The sequence below is a fragment of the Rissa tridactyla genome, chromosome Z, assembly GCF_028500815.1.
Source record: "Rissa tridactyla isolate bRisTri1 chromosome Z, bRisTri1.patW.cur.20221130, whole genome shotgun sequence".
Lineage (NCBI taxonomy): Eukaryota > Metazoa > Chordata > Aves > Charadriiformes > Laridae > Rissa > Rissa tridactyla.
The window spans coordinates 52,693,820-52,711,650 of NC_071497.1; the positions used below are offsets into that span (position 1 = coordinate 52,693,820).

At 37.1% G+C, this 17,831-nt stretch overlaps 1 protein-coding gene across 7 annotated transcripts in view; it reads left to right on the forward strand.

Moving 5' to 3' along the window:
• Positions 1-17,831, forward strand: part of NFIB (nuclear factor I B) — a 176,917-nt gene that overhangs the window by 146,115 nt on the left and 12,971 nt on the right. Inside the window, exons 9-11 of one of the 7 annotated variants that reach the window (XM_054186538.1) lie at positions 655-820; positions 4,372-4,454; positions 13,368-13,456. The exons of 1 other annotated variant lie outside the window; for it this stretch is intronic. In XM_054186538.1, the coding sequence (XP_054042513.1) occupies positions 655-820; positions 4,372-4,454; positions 13,368-13,456 (338 nt within the window). The remainder of the gene's footprint in view (positions 1-654; positions 821-4,371; positions 4,455-13,367; positions 13,457-17,831) is intronic. 5 more of the 7 variants (XM_054186539.1, XM_054186540.1, XM_054186541.1 and 2 more) reach the window with 5 other exon arrangements.

The window sequence follows — 17,831 nt, forward strand, 5'->3', positions numbered from 1 at the left end:
CTGCCTCCAGTATCTATGAAAGAAGTCTCTTTGTTTATTATGCGCTTGAGTTGCAAAGTTGCCATTATCAAACAGTTCTGTGTTTTTGATTGGTGGCCTTTGGCCAGATGTTATGACGTCTTCATTATAGTGCGTGGTATCCTAACCCTCTCCCTGACTCCCAAACATGTGAATTATTAGTTAGCCTTCCAGTATGTGTAATCTCTGTGGACAACTGTGGTCAAGTCTTGGTTATGCTCCAAGCCAGAGTGGTATGGCATGTGAAAATAGAGGTTTTGCATCATTCATTTGCTCTTAATACTTTGTACATTAGGGCCTATGGCTGGTCAGTTTAAACCTGCTATTGTGGGATTTACTGTGGTTCACAGCCACTGCGTGAACAGCAAATATATTTTGAAACAATATCTGATGCATCCTGCATCCAGAAAGAAAAAAAGCTTACCAAAAAGCATTGCTACTTAAGCATGAACTATCTATCTGAGGAGGGATCTGCCTACTGAAAATACCACATATTCATAGCTTTATTAGAATGGTGCATTCCAGCACACAGCTGCTGTGGTGATGGGCATTCTGGAAAACCCTAAGATAGGTGGGTAGGTTCCATAAACACAATGTGTATGTTTCACAAGGCATTCTTTTGGTTTTGTTTTGTAGCCTAACAGCAGTGGTCAAGTAGTAGGGAAAGTGCCTGGCCATTTTACTCCAGTTTTGGCACCCTCTCCCCATCACAGTGCGGTGCGACCTGTGACCCTGACCATGACAGATACTAAACCCATCACTACATCCACTGAAGGTGAGGCATCTTCACCTACAGCAACCAGTAAGTATTTCTTTAGGAAACAAAAAAATGTCCATCAAAGATTCGATACGATTTGAAATTGAGGCCAGAAAAAGGCGCCTTTTCCTACTATTTGACCAAGTGGATGCTCATCATTTTACATGGAGAGCAAACGTGATCTGACTGCAAAGCTTTTCCTCCCCAAATTTCAACTAATGCATCATGTTACATGAACCAAAGTTTGTGACATGACAACCAAAATGAAAGGGAAAAGCCTGCATATTTGACCACTATTCAAGAAAAAGAGAACGTGGTTTTTCATCTAAGGTGGACATTGTAAAGACATTGAGAAGCACACCCAGACACCAAGGTTTTACAATGACCCACAGACGGAATTCCAAACAGAAATTGGATAATTTGCTCCTCAATGAGCTTTCCTACAGAAATCAAGCCTTGTTACAACGGATACTGAATCCGAGCTATGACAATTGCATGTTGATATAGGTTGTGTCATTTTTAGCAAAAACAACTGATGTGACGAAAGAAAATCTTAATTCCTTGTCAATGCTGCAATGGATGGTAGATCCACTGTTCTTTTTCAAAAACAAAAACCCCAAACACTAGCTTTAATGTTTTAAGCTCTTTGTTACTGTATAGGACCATATTATTTATCCTATTTTCTTCAATGGAATTGCAGTTTTGGAAATAAGAGCAAAGGTGTTACTATGTGTAGTGTAATTTCGTCTCTTCCAAACACTCATGTTATGCTCAGTGATGCAGAATGTTGTTTTTTCACTACTTTCTGCATTTCTGTTGTCTTCAAACTTTTATTTGGACTTGAGATGGCCAGTGTTACCAGTATTTATCAGACTACTGAAGATTTTTAGGAGACACGTCCAGACACATAGTTTGGAAGAAAACTTGCCAGTCTTAAAAAATATTGAACTCTTTAGGGTCCATGACATTAAAATGTCTTGCTTTAGACCTGTTCAGTATCTGAACTGTGAATCCAGTCCCTAACTTTTGGTCTGTCATTAACAGAGACGATAAACTGTATTTTTTGTAGGTGTTATACTACTTTAAATCTTTTTATTAGAATGTGAAGCAGAGATAAGACGCAAATGCATAGGAGTGGCCCAGATGTAAAGGAGGAAAACTGGTTATGCCTTTATTATAAAAGGATAGTAGTAAATTTTGGACAAACTGTTGTTTAAGTATAAACAAATAATTATATGGATAGATTTACGGAGGGATTTTAGCTGTTCTTTTAGTACAGCAGGAGTTTTTTTAAAAGGTGGTAGAGTATATCTGTATCTTCCCTGGTGGTTTGTGGTACCAGGTTCTTGCACCTTTTAGGAAGAATTAGTTTTACCAGCAAACAAGAAGCTTTTGCACTAAACTTTTGCTCCAGAATAGGAAACTGAGAAAACTGAGTTCATGTATAGTTTAAAGTATTCATGGTTTCATTCTTCTTCCTGCTTGACATGATCATGCCTGGCCTAAATAGCTGTCTCAGATGAGGTCAGGGTTTCTAATCCACATGGAAAATGAACAAATACCATGTCAGAACTATGTTGGGATATTTTGTGGTAATCCTACCATATTATTCATCATTACAGGAAAACAAACATAATCTGTTCATTGTCTTACTACTAAGAGAAAAATTTGGACTGTGTTTTGAAATGAAGTCAGCACCGAGTTTCTTGTGCAGTTCATTGGAACTTGGGTATCTGATTCCCTGTGAGCCTTAGAACATCTCAGCTTAGATATTTTAAATAAGGCCTCCTCAGTAGCACAGAAGTGTGCTAGTAACTTGCCTAAAGATCCGATGCATGGATCAATGCAAGATTACTGCAGCACGTAAATAATAATAAAAACTGCCTATGTACAATTTCAATTTGAATGTGCCAGTTCTGCATATGCAATAGCATATAAATGCTACATGTTCAGAGTGTTAGGGTTTTCAGACCAGCCCAGTAGTCTTTCTGCTTGGTAAAGCCTTTTGAAACTGGATTGGTAACTGTAGGAGCAAAAAAGCGAAGGAACGTAGCTTGTTGGTGAAGAAAATCGCAAAAAATGAGAGCTCGTGTCCTGCTGATGTATAAATTATATATGAATGCATATAAACTGTATTGTCAGTCATAATAGACCTGCCACACAGAGTGATAATGTTAACTTAATGGGAAAATCAAGACTAAATATATTTTAAGGCATAGTTTTACTTCTATTTGCAATAACTGATTGATTGATTCAAGATATATATAGATATATATAAAACATATGCTTGGCCAACAAGTTATCATTATTGGTCAGTCTGATGAGAATAAAATGGCAAATGATTAGCACTGCTTTTCATTCTGAAGTGCAATAGCAGAATTATTTTGAATCAGAAAGAACAGCAGGCTTTGATAATATTTGGGGAACCCTGTGGCCTCCACCATGATGTCCTTCTAATAACTGATTAATTTTTATGACAGTTCTTCAGTAAAGCCTGTTTACTGTATAAAGTCTTTTTTCTTTCTTTTTAAAAAATTCAATGGATTTCATTTGCTTGTATTTGCTGTATTACTTTAATACTAACAGGCCAATTCAGTAAGTACTCCCATCTAGCTTCTCATTGGTGTCTTTGTGTGTGTATGTTCAATTTTAGTAGTTTTGCTTTCTCAGCTAGCGAGTTCCCAGGTTGTGATGCTGCAAGTGGCAGTGCAGACATCTCCACACTGGGAAGTGGAGTAAGACCACCTACCTCATTTCATAAGCGCCACCAAAAGCCATGAGACGGTGATGGGTTTTAGGGATTACTGACAGAGACCAGACAGGAATGTGACCTACAGGTGAAGGAAGGATCCATATCCTGCAACTGATCCCAGCATCACCGACCATTCCCTTTCTCCTCAGGAATGGATTTCTTTAATTTTCTGTAGCAGACAGCAAGACACTTCCTTACACACCTCCCCCTGGAAAATGTTGTTCCCTGGTGCATAGGGGAGTTGAATATTTAATGTTATATTGCACAGTAAAAATTAACTTCCTTCTCATGAAAATATTAAGCAGATTAGATCCAGTTTCCAAAGGCCTATAAAGATTCATTTAACGCCACATAAGTAAACTGAACTTTTTATTCCAATTTTTGTTCTTTTACAGTTTTGTGATGTGCCTTCACAGCAGTGAGAATAATAAGTGTGCACTAATACTCTCTCTCCACATTGTAATCTCAATGATTTGACTGGTGCCTTAGATTGGTGTAATTGAAATGAGAATGATGCTTGTGATTCCTTCAAATACATACCTCATTTAATCACTTTAAAAAAAATAAAGATATATTAATCAGAGGGACTTTATTAACAAGAGACATTATGATTTACACATGGCACTTCCATTGAAGTTTATAGGAATTTACACATATCTTCCCAAATTTGGTCCAGTTTTTCTTTTTCATTTGATTAAAGTTTAAATAAAGGAAAACCACAGACACATCCTATATATTGCAAATTCATAACTCTGGATCTCTCATATTTGTACTGTACCTGCACAGGCTAATAGTTATGATAGGTTGGTATTTATATCAATCTGTTTTGTTCTTCCTTAATCAGCCTACACAGCCTCAGGCACATCCCAAGCCAATCGATATGTGGGACTAAGCCCAAGAGACCCATCCTTCCTACACCAGCAACAGGTGGGCAAGTTTCACATAGGTGTAATGATACAGAGAAGCTTTTGCGATATTACTTTCCTACGTTCTGACACTGTTATCTTGAATTAGACTGGGATCCTAAGGCTTTCAGTATTTGTTTATTCAAAACAAAACTGAACCCTTTAAGGAACATCAATTTAGCATATGCTTTATTTCTTAGATTTGTGCCATCTTAGGGAACTATAATAATATGTCTTTCAATTATTTTATTTTTCAAGAGCTCATACATGTAATCTGTAATAGGATCCTGGGAAAGAGAATGAGGTGTATAAGGAACAAATACTCATTTCAAAATGAGTTTTAAAATAAGTAAAATTTCCAAAGCAAAAAGTCCAACTTATTCTTTTCAAGCTATTTTGTTTTTTTTTTCCATATGCTTAAGCTTACATTTCTTTATTTTAGTTCTAGAAGATGAGTTACAAAACCAAATTCTCAGTGCAACATATCATAATTTCTAGTTTAATAGGTTTAAATTGGTCTGCTGATTTCAAACGTGATAAAACCACATTTTTGTTCTAGTTTCTTACATCATTTATGTTTCAAGTAGCATTTTAAATTTCACATCTCATTAATGCTGTAAATTTAATGCAAATGAAGTGTTTACCCAAACTGTGAAAATATACAGCCGAGATTAATGATGGCTTACAAACAAATTAGCTGCAGTCAGTAGCAAGGCCATGTATATACAGAAATGCTACATTGCTAGGAACAGGAATAAATTCAGACCCTTTAGAACTTTAACATATTTTATGATGTGTGTTTATGTTGCTTCTAGATCTTAACAGTAGAGGATTTTGAAATTTACAGCATGTAAAATGTTATAAGGAAAAAAGCTGAATGTGGTAGTAAGGAAGGGGCTGTTAAATAGTCCTTGGTGTTTATTGTAGTGTGTTTTTTTCTGAGGCTTGGGTTCCTGTCAACAGTTGGTACACATGCCTGCTTCGTTTTTCAGTAAAAACTACCTATTCTGTGTTTATAGCTGAGATATAGCTGAAGTGTACTTCATCTGGAACTCTCTATCCCTACCCACTCCCAGGGCAAGGTGGCAGTATGTCCGTTTTGAAGGTCACCACATGCAGAGTTCAGAGAAAATCATAAAGATGATCGCTTATTCAAGATAGTTGATGCTTTGCCAACTTTTGTTTTGTTTTGTTTTTAACCAGTGAGGCCTAACTGGAAACATCTGTATACTTTTATGAAAATAGAAAATGATGATTAGTGGTTTTGCCAACCATTCATTTTTCAGTAAATTTTCTGGTGTGTTTTTTTTTTAACCTCTCAAAGATTGTTGTATCGTAAAATGTGTTATAATTACTATAACATGGTTCTTTTAAAGATATACAGTATATGTTTATTGTATTTTAAAACACACACAACTTCTCTCTTCTTTTCATGTGAAATTTTACATAGTATCCTTTGAAAAGTCTCTGACATCCAGTTAATTTGTGGATGTGCAAGAATAAATATTTTTTTTCACTACTTCAGTGTGCTTTTAGACACAAGTTTTTTTCCTGCAAATTTGCTACTGCTTAAGCCCACTCCACCTTCTTCCAAGTTCATTGAAAGAGTTATGAACTTCTTGTCACATGCCAGAAGGTAGTGGCAGCACACTTAATTTTCTCTTGGCTGAGTTTACAACACGTAAATATGTTGCTTATTTCATGCATCTTCTGTATGTTTTTGGCTTTGTGTAGATGGAAATAAATTTGGAGATTTCAGCAGTGTCATAGGAACATAAAAATGAGAGAGATCTGAAGGGTCATCACAGTCTTTGGTGTTTACATGCACTGTGTCTTATACTCCCTTTCATGGTAAAACATGTGGCCAGATGGCTCAGGGGGAAGGGGAAAATAAACTAGTTCTCACGTACACTTCATAAACAGAAAAATTCTTCAGTGCCACTGTGTGAAACCAATGTTCTCCCTTCTAAAGTATATTGCTTCATAGTCTCGTTGTATTAATTCAAGAGCATCAGTTGATGACCAGTGAGCCATATAGTAATTTTAAAAATTGTGTCATGGTTTCATCTTTGCTGTGAATTCTCTATTATTTTCTAACTTATGCAATGGATATATGCGTATGCTAGCCTGAATTTGTTTGCTGGGGGGTGCGTATGTGGATGCTTACACATATAAATACGTACAAAATTAGGGAATACTATGTACTGCTGAAGCCATTTTAAGGAACAGACTACTTTAACAACAAAGCTTTTTTAGATGGATAAATACAAATACATAAGTCCGTATGTATATGTTTCTAATGAATTAGTTACCTTCACTCACTTATATCCTAAAGGCAACTCTGAGATGACAGTGCCATATATGTTTATTACCCAGAAAGTGAGGTAGAGCACTGAGATTGTCTAAACAACTTTAATAGAGCAAAGGTTATCCTTTGGTAAGGCAGAAACAAGATTGATTTACTATGTCCTTTCATTACTTTACAACAATTTAAAAGAGACCACTCTTCTTGTGGCAGATTTTAAATGCATTTGGTTTAAAGCAGCCCATGATGAATGAAAAGAAAAATCAAGGGGTACATGAAATAAAGGCAATCAATCATTTTGTATTAGTGGAGAGAAATTCTAAATTAGAAAGCCAATGGTTTTAGTTCCAGAGAGGTCTTTTAAACATTCACCATACCCTGTAATGCACATTGACCCCTCAAGAATAAATATTGTCACCGGTACATTTTTTACTTCATTGGAGGAGTCTTTATGAAGATTTATTCTCTCTGGTTATGAGAAATATTGGCATGTACTGTTTAGGACTTTTTGTTGTTCTTAAAAAGAACCATTATGTAGCTTGTTTGAATTACAGTAACCACAATAAATTTAAAAGTTACGTGTGTATTTTGCAACACGCATGGACGCAAGATGGAAAAGGATGGAGTCTTGACAAAGCGATGGTTTGCTAGAACTTACAGTAAACAATTGGCACAACCTACCTGGAATACTCAGATTTAGATGGGAAGCACTGAATACAACTTTGAAAGACAGTGCCTAATAGCACCAATGGGAGCAGTTTATTTGCTTTTACTGTTCTGGATACTGTGAAAAACATGCTGTTACATTCATTACTTAGCATGCTATGTTGATAGTTAGGAAGATGAGGTTCTAATGAGGAATTATAACTATGCAGTCCACTTTCTTCTGCAATTGCTGGTGGGTCTTCCTGTCACCTGCCTTGAAACACTAGGTATTTCTATACTGTGACATGAATAGTTAGAAAACATATCTCTTGTTTCAGTGGCATCTAGAGATTTGTGTATCTTACAGTTTTGTTGTAAAAAAGTCAAGTCAGCCCCCACAACTGTCTGTTACAAATTGTTAATGACTACTTGGTTTGCTTTTCTTGATTCATCATCAGCTTCTGAGGGTTGTTAAGTATTGATAATGTAAATGCAGTTAGGGCACCGTAAGAAGGGGCAAGGGAAATGATAAGAGCTAGTACCCGAGTGAGAAGAGTTTTTCGTAATTTTACTATTGGTGGCTGCTGGGATTATTTTATGAAGTCAAATCTAGTACTAGGTACTCATCATCTGTGCTGAGAAACATCTTAAATGAATTGCGCATAAAAGAAAGGTTAGATAATCTTCATAATTATATGGGAGCACCTTCTCCCCCCCTCCCCACTTCTTTCTCTGATTTGCGCCTACTGAAGATTTGTCGTTTCTAAGCCTAGACTAGAAGAAAAAGCAACAAATTGAGGAAACTCAGTCAAATTTGATCTTCTACAAGTGGCCACAGTCCTTTGCCATATTCTAGTTGTGTCTCCATTCTTTTGGCTAAATAATTTTAATAGAGAGATCATTAGTTCAGTAACAAAGTCTTAATGATCAGAATTCCCATGGTTATGGGATGGCATTTCTGTAGCCTTCCTGTGTTACTGTTCTCAACTTCATTAATTTATTATGTTCTTGAAATGATAGACACTTAGAGACAGGCTGATGTTGTTTCTGGCTATAAAGCTAGAATGTTGCCAAAAATACTAGTCATACACTTCACCTGTGTAGAAAATGTGAAAAGATAGGTGGATGGATGGATGGATGGATGGATAGATAGACATTTGTATTTATTGCAAATATAGATTAATGGTTTCACAAATAATAAGATTTCTGTTGGAATGAATGAAATAGCTGTCAGGTTTTCTTTCTTGGCCATTTATTTAATTGTAATGCACCTTGGAGCCTTCTACCTGTCATTCTGTTTTCAATTAGAAAATATAAATAAACGGCATATCTATTGAGGTCTGTGGAGACAATGACCTCTAGAACTTTCCTGTCTGTTACAGTAAACTGTGCTAACTAATGCTGGAACAATTACTGAGGAGCTAGTGAACTCTACCAGTCGTTGCACTGATTAGTACAATGGCATGGTTTTCACTTGAGCTTGGATTTTCCGGGTTTGGTGTGTGGTATGCATGTTTTTCACGCAGTTTTGACATTTATGAGTGAGACGTTTGCCATGTACATAGTAATAAGAAACACTTCAGGTCTCTAAAATGCAAAATCAGAAAATTGTAGCTAGCTTTTTATTTCCTACACACAAGACAGCCCTGCCTCTTCGGTAGGAAGTTGTTCGTGCCAGATGCATCCTTTAGTTAACTGAATCACGCAGTTCAAAATGGAGTTCTCTTCATTCTATTCATCATGGAAGTTGTAAACTTAAATGTCCACTGAACACGGAGTATCTGTTTGCAAAATGTTTTGGGTGGATGCTGCTTTTGCTTTCAGCAGAGGGCTGGAAGAAGAACACAAGTGGACTCCTAAACAGAACTTCTCAGTAAAGCCAGGAAACAGGTTATCAACACTTAGGCTGTTCTTATTGTGTCCCTTATCATAATTGACAGTTTGACGTAAAACTGGGTCACATGACCACCAGGGAGGTATGTAAATGGATAAGAGGTCACCTTTCACATACACTTGCTGGAAAGGAAACACATTTAAAGGAAGTTTCAGTCAAAACAATGACAATATGCAAATGTTAAGTTTTATGGGCTTTTCTCAACTAACAGAAGCTATAGCACAGTCTCCTATTACACTTTCCAAAATATGTATCTACTTTCACTAACCGTAACAGAAGCTTGAAATGAATGCTAGTTTTAGACAGCCACCCTTTAAACAGGAAAATTATTCAGACTATGATTAAAGATTGAGCTGTTGACTATGCGTTTTTAATGTACATAGGATTTGCATACTTAAAACTCTGTAGGATGGTTGTGCTTGGAAGGTGCCCAGTTTAAACTGAAAAGGCCACTGTAGCGAAATCTAGCTCTTGGGTAGAACTTCACATCAGTACATCTCACAGCACTGGGAACTGCAAACCAAAATCACTTTCCTGACATTTTACAGAGGGCAGGACTGGAGCAGGGAGCTGGATGACATTCAGGAAGGTGGAAGAGTTTGGAGAAGCACTCGGCCTACTGCTCTGCTTCTGCCTGGGCCTGTGGCCCCTTCCCATGAGGCAGCTGAGGCAGCTGAGGGAGTTGTGCTGCCTCCCTGGAGAAACACTTGCAGTGGGCTGTGTGCTTCACAAGGGTAGCAGTGAGGATGCGTCACAGGGATGAGAGGCCACCGCAGCTCTATGTGTCAGGAAATGGCTGGGCTGCCTGCGAGGTTTCCCCATCTACTGCAAGGCTGGGCATCCTTTTCCACTTCAGAATACTGACCCATGTTCTTTTTTTTGGGTGATTAGGTGAGAGAGAAATAAAAAAAAACAAAAAACTGATAATGTTTCATGGATGGAAGGTGTTATTGAAGTGGGGTTCATGGGGCTTGCCTTGCTGAAAATGACAAAGCTGTGGGACTGAAGAGCAGGCCTGTCCAACAGGCTTCTAGGAAAGACTTTTCATCATGTCCCATGGCAAATCAGGTAATTTATTTTGCATTCATAGCATATTTTCAATAAAGTTAGTAATGTTTTTCACCATTTATTAAATGTCTCATGAGGACTATTTCTCTAGCCCCTCTACTGAGGAATTTAAGTTTTCTCAAGTACCCTTCAAGAAGTTTCCTGCCTCTCCCTTTCACATATCCTGCAGAGAAACTTTTAGATAGCTTACAGTGGGTGAGAGTGAATGTGCCTTCTCGTCTCCAGCTAACGCTGTGGCATGATTTTAGAGGTCACTTAAGTTACTCTGAGGACTGTAACTAGCCAGAAAGCTTTCAGCATGACACCAGACAACATATAGCACTAAAAATACTGTACTAAAGTGCCCTACATCCTTCCAAAGCTTGGTATTTGTGTCGGGTCTGTGCCCCTAGGCTTTCCCTGCTGGGCTGTCTGGACATCCTCCAAGGGCTGCGTTCCCGCTGCTGCTGTGAGCAGGCATCTTCTTCCATCAAATGGAGCCAGGGCTTGTAGAGCTCTTTTAAGCTTCTCCAGTCTTTTTACCCAGAAAGGACTCAGCGCACATGAGGGATGCAGACACAGACTTTGAACGTGATACTTCTACGTACTTTCGAAAGTATATTTCTAAATCTTAGCCATCCTGATCTCTAAGCAGAAGTGATTTGGGATAGGAAATTTTATATAAGGGAGAAGAAAAACATTTTCCTGGCAGGTTAGTTTTTAAAGACAACATGGCAGTTCTGTGAGCCTACTGAGGAGTGTGGAGCAATAGTTTTTAACATTGGGAAGGTGATTTTCAGCACAGCTGAGGCAGTCCTGGACTTGTCACAGAACCCGTTGTCATACAGACCTGCAGTTCTTCAAGGTGTTGTCAGTACTGCAAGTATAGCACTGTTGCTGCAGTGAATAGCACTGCAGTTTACACTAACTTTAAGTCTGGTGTAGCATGAATCTTCATGTACATGTGCGTGTATGTGTCTACAGCATATTTATAAAATCCACATGTTCCCTTATTGCCATTACAGTATTTAGATGTATATGTGTTGAGGTATGTGTGACTGTATGTAGTATGAAGTATGTCATTACCAACATTTATGAAATAGGTTTGAAAAGCTCATTTTGGAGCTTTCTTAATGATAAATTTAACACATTGACAGTATATATGGAAAGTTTTCATACAGACTGTGGGAAGAATATAATGATTTAGTGCAGAAGCTGATTTACTAAAACGTAATGTATCAATCCTTTACTCTTGTCCCCAAATGGCAAATGCAATCAGGTTCTATAGCAAGATAAGTGCTTGCCAGATTTTTAACCTAAGCCTAAGTGCATAAAATCATTTGGTAACACTAAGGTTTTGATTTTAGTATTTTTTATGGTTCTAATCAGCCAAAGTGCTTTTATTCATAGATTTTATATTTTGTGAAAGAAGAAAATAGGGGGGGGTTTAACCTTTCAGTCTTGTGTTTCAGCTGGAAGTGAGTTTTTACAGCTAAGTTATAAAGTTTTAAAATATGCATCTGTAATGAAGATGATGACATTCTTAAGGATTATAGCAGAAATACATCTACTGTACATTGAGTAACTGAGCTGACATATTTTACTGTCTTCAATATTAAAATCAGGTTTACAGTACTGTTTTGTATAGTGACTAAACCAAATATTTACTTACCCCTTTCTTTAAACATATTTAATGTATTATTCACAGTTACCTCTAGCAAACTTTTTGACTGCGTGTTTCCTTTTCTGGTTAATTTCATGTGGTTTAGTCATGCTTTTAATGGCCTTTAGAAGGTCCCTTGGAGTTCTTTAGATAACAAACAAGAAACAATCCCTATGAAAACATCAGAGACTAACATTTCCATTTCTCAGACCTTAACAGCAGGAAGCTTATGAGTCTAACAGCCAGACAGGGTCAGTTTTGCAATATTGTCTTGTCCTCAGCATTTGTATTTTTCAGGAAAAAGACTGCAATTAATTGTGCTCCTGTGAAAATAATTTATTGTAGTTTGTTTGCTGTAGCCTGCACTATCTAAAGACTGTGAATACAGATAGAGAAAACTAAAATGCATCGAATGCAATTAAACTCAGCAACAACGTTGTCTTCAATTCAGAGTGCTGTATCACGTATAATGGTACAGCAATTTATATATAGCATTACTATGCAGAGGTTAAAACGTATGTTTTTTTTTTTTCACAAGCCAGATAAGTTCACTTTCTTAAACTTCAAAATAAGCAGTATATCTTTTCAATAAATCTGCTAACGCTGTAGGGCAGCTGTTAAATAAACAGAGCTATAGAGGGTTGCTTGAACAACCCGTGAAGGCAGAACTGGTGATTTGAGGATCTGGGAAGAATTTGTTTCAGCTAACATTTAGTACATTCCTCATTATATTAAAATGGAATAAAGTATTTTAAATGGTATTATTCTGAGTCTAAAGCAAAATTAGATTATTTTATCACCTCTTGCTAAGTAATACCACTGTCAGTAACACTAGATTAATAAACCTCAATTACAAAATACCTTTACCCTTCCTAAATAGCAAGATAAGGACATAAAGTTTGTTTAATTTGGACAATTTTTCTATAAATTGCATGTCTTCTATGTTTCACGAAATGCATGCTACAAGATATTGATTATATTTGACCTTTACTTAATACACATTAAATAGAACATTGCTTAGAGAAAGCAGCATTTTTATTTCCTTTCTTAAAGTATCTCGCTATTGAATATTAACATTTCCTTTTATTCCAGCTCAGTTTGTAATCTAATAATGGCTAATTGTTATGTGCTAAACACTAGTTACTCTTTTATGCTTTATTAATAAAGGAGTGTGTTAAAGTAGCATTATCTTAAACAAATCTATAGGCATTTATTTCTCAGAATACGTTATTTTTCTTTGTTTGTTTTATTTTTTAAAGTTATTTCTTGGGAAAGTAAGGCTTTTTTGCCATGTACAGTACTAGTTTGCATGTATTCATTTAAATACTAAAAACTGTAGTACTGCTCGATCCATATCTGACTGCTAGGTTTCAATTGACAGCTGAGAATTTGTGACTGGACCATGAATCAAAACGGCAGGCATTTATACCCCAGTGCCAGTGAGGATACATTGGGAATTACTTGGCAAAGGTAACATTTTAATTATTTCCACCCCTACACCACCTCTAAAAAAGTTGCATTGAGCTGCAGTATCTGTTTTAGCAGGCCTCCAGAGGAATATGTGATAACATTTGATCAAAACACGCGTGTAACATTTCTCCCGTACACATTCAGGTCATCTTTAGTGTAAGCTGAATTTAGAAACTACCTTAATTAAGCACCTCGAATGACAATGCTGTGCTGTCAAATGCAAAGGGTTTGTAAATTTAAGGGAATACTGATCTTAGGCTTTAAAAATGAAAATGTTGTTTGCAGAATTAGAGGTCATATTTTGGGGGGCTTAGTGGCTAACACGAGGAAAATGGTGCTGTTTGTTAGAGGTATAGATGAGTATAATAATATATGTCTGAGGTGGTGGTGGTTTTGGACAATGAATAACCATGCTATTCATAGACACTTTTCTGACTAATTGGCTGGTATAGATTTAGGTCACTAACATGTACATGAAGGTAAGATATAAAACATTTTATTTCTCAACTAAACAACAGAATAATTAGGAATGATTTACACAAAGGAGGGTTTCTTTTTGGATGAAAAAAAGCAAACAATAAACCCCATTAACCTTCGGTGCATTAATAAATTGCTCATTATTATCTTTTACATGTCTTGATATATAATTAATTATGGTAACAGTAGAGGTGCATGCGTCTAAATAGGTGTGTAAACAAATCAGCATAATTATGATACATCAGTTGTTAACCTCTTTCATGTGCAGGATTATCTGCAGCACTCAACACCTAATGGGGGTTGTACATGTAAAGCCTCTGGGTTGAGAGCCTGTCAGATGAAGTATTAGTTACTCACTCTCAAAATAATTTTAAACACTTCTTGGACATTTGCGTGCACATGAAAGTACATACATCTGAATAGTTTGTGTAAGTACCTGTGTGAGTGTGGATATGTATTATGTACAAAATGCCATGTGATGCACTGTCTTGTACTATGGATTGCTAGAAGGTTTCTGGTGTTTGAGTGTCAGCTTGGACGGGTAATTATGGAGTTTGAAAACTGGTGCTGTTTACAACTCTGAAGTTTAAATGCCTTGAATATTTTGCTTTACTCTTACTTTTTGTAATTTTTCTGAAATAGTATTTAAAAACTGGAAGAATTGTGGCAGAAAAGCAAGGTGTTGTCACTTTTTCCCTTATAGATGAAATGGCACAATGGAAAATTAGCTAATGGATTCACCTCATCTCCTCAAGGGCTGTGATTCACATTATAAATCCCCATCATGCAGTAATTGCCACAGTTTTCTATGTACTGCCAAGAGTGAATCCAAACTGAGCTAGTATAGCACAGAGGGGGTGATTTATTCTCCCACCACAAAGGGTGTTGCTTTTTCAGGGCATTGACAGGAATAGGAAACTATATCACAACTGCCTGTCTAGGAATATCCTTGAATGATTTTAATCAGTCATCACCCAAGCCCTCTTTAAAGCAATGCCAGTTTATACCGAAGCACTGTCCCAGAGTTTGCTGAGTTCTGTTTTTCAGTAACCGTCACACAAGACCCTTGGGCATAAATTATGAAAAGAAAGGAAAGGGGGGAAGAAGATTTCTAGGAGACGACAAGGAGGCTTTGGTGATGAATACAAGCACGCTTCATGGTCCACTCACCTGTACAGACAAAACGGCTTTGCAGGTTGCTCCCAGAATGCTGCCTGCCACTTTGACCCTACCAAGATACAGAAGTGCTGCCAGATGCACTAATTCTGCCATGGGCATCTCTTTACAGGCCTGAGCTACTCTTACTTGGCCTTGAATTAAGCACAGCAGCCTTTCAGGACAAAGAAACAAACTGATAGTTCTCCCTAAGTAAATGGCTTTTGGGATTGGGGCTTTGGAGTACAACATCCTTCAAATCCCATGTAGATGAGGATCGAAGAAGAAAAATGACACCTGCACAGGCTAAGGAGCAGTGAGCCCTTCTGACACTAAACCCGACACTATAAAAAAAGAACGCATTTGAAAAGGAATTGGCAAAAAATATATTGTAGTCCAGAGAGTCAAATTTTCTCTCACAAAATGGTTTGATAAATATTTGATCGTGTGCTTTCCTCAAATCTGCAGTGCTTATTTTGATGGTACTTGACCTGACCTTTTACAACAGGCATTTGTGGTTGTTTTAAGTATACTGACCTCAAGAAGGTAAAAAGTTGGCGGTGCCTCAGTGTTGGCTGTCCTGTCTCTACAGAAATCACGTATCAGTGGTGGCCAAGCTGAAAGCTTTGTCGTGCAGCATTATTGTTGAACCACACCTTGGAAGCCTGGGGAGACTGAATGATGATAAAACCTCTCTTAATTCTGTGTTCCTTGTCTTACTAGTGACTGCGTGTCATACCTGATAGTAGACATAATGCATAGATTTCGAAGTATGATACATAGATTTCAAAACATATTTTCTGGGTTTTTCATTCCTTATAAAATTATGTATCTGTTGGCATTTAAAATCCCAGGTATAAGAGAGTAGCGGTCCATATGCAGAAGACTGAACTTTGCAAAAAAAGAGACTATGAATAAGAAAGACAAAAAGCCCACAACAAAACCCACAAAACTTTAAGTCATTGATGCACCATTTTCTTCAAAACCAAAAGACTTACAAGAATACTGATAATAAAAACTAGATTAATACTTCGCTTAGCTGAATTAAACATTCTAGTATCTTTAAAGAAAATGCTTTTATAAAATGTACTATGAGCATTCTAAAAAAAAAGGGAAAACCTTGGTAAGGTATTTGGAAGTAGTATTTTTTATTTTGCTTCTGATATCCTAACCATCTACAGTTATTTTTTGTTGTTGCTTATTTTCAGCATTTATGGTATATATTTTATTATGTCTGCTGCACTTCAAACAACATTTAAGCACATCAGTGTAACTAAGTTCCCAAGTACTTTTAAGATCTTTTAGATCATTTTTTTGCTGTACATATAAAGAAGATACTCAAAATCCATTAAAAAACCCCCACCCTTCTTTTTTTCATAACTACAGTTCTGTGATAACAACTGTTTTCCTAGAAACAGAAGGTGAGGGGAAGCTGTGAAAATCTGTAAGGCTCAATTAGGAAAGTACAGTCCCAGTCGCCGTGTGAGAGCAAAAGCATATGCAACAAGTAAACTTAAGACATGAGTGAGAGTGAGAAAAAGTGTGTGTGCGTGTGTGTGTAAGTCTGATAACATGAGTTTGAGCCTGAATCGCAGCCACTCGTTACGCCATTGATATTAATTCCAGTGGGACCGCGCATAAAAGCTGGCATGATGGGTCTTTTTTAGAGCATGTTGACTGTTTGCAAGTCTTTCACAGACTGTAAGCAAATTTTCATTGCGGAAGTGTGCATTTTAACTCAGCTATTACCAAATATATTTTTATTCCCGACTATTGTTATTTATATTCATTTTTTTTTAACAACCTTTCTGTGTTAGTTTTATGGGTTAACTGTTACTTTAACGTTACTTTTACACTACCCAGGCAAATGCACTGGGTTAGCATTTCCTGCTTTCGTTCTGTTATCTTGACACATAAGCATAGTACAACAGCTGGTTTGTTCCTGGAGATGCTGAGGGGAGCTCTGTTCTCAGAGTGCTGAATTTCCTTCTCAGCTCAGGGGTGTTCAGCTTTCCAAGCATCATTTTTCCCCCCAGCACCCCTCCGGGTTTACGATAAAAATGGTGATAAGGCAATCAAATGGGATAATCTCCGATTTGTGAAAGGAATAGGAGGGGAATTGAGGATGGGTGCAGATTGCTTTTGTCGTGCAGCACCTTGTGTGTGTTTGCTATCGAGGAAACACATAGCTAAAGTAACACAGTCAGCTGTGTTGCTGTGGCAAGCACATTTTGGCAAACACAGACACCTGTTAGAGCAATGGTTAATGCCCCCCGCCCCTTCCCTCCCCTGGCTCCAATCCCCTTGGGCAATGTTTTGGAATAGAAGTACCAATTCATTACAATCTAAGAACAAAAACGCTGAAGTATCCTGATTGTAAAAATATTCATAGAAAGAAAACCTAATGATTTCTGGTCTTTATCAATTTAAATTGCTACCTCTAATAGTTTTGCCCAACTCCGTAATGCAGAAAGATGTGCAGAACATTATGTTTCCTCTCCATCTAGGCAAACATCTTCAGAACACTTCCTAAGAAATTAATTGTATTCAGGCCAGACTTGCATGCTGCCATCCCACAGGAAATGGGTCAGCAATCCATTAAGATGCCATTAGATAATCTAATTTGGAACTTAATCTCTAAATTAACCATGCTCCATACTTGAAGCATACTTGAGAGAAAGGAAAAAAGTTTATGTTTGAATCGATAGGGGAGCCGAAGCGTGAAGAAGGCTGTTTGTTTTTT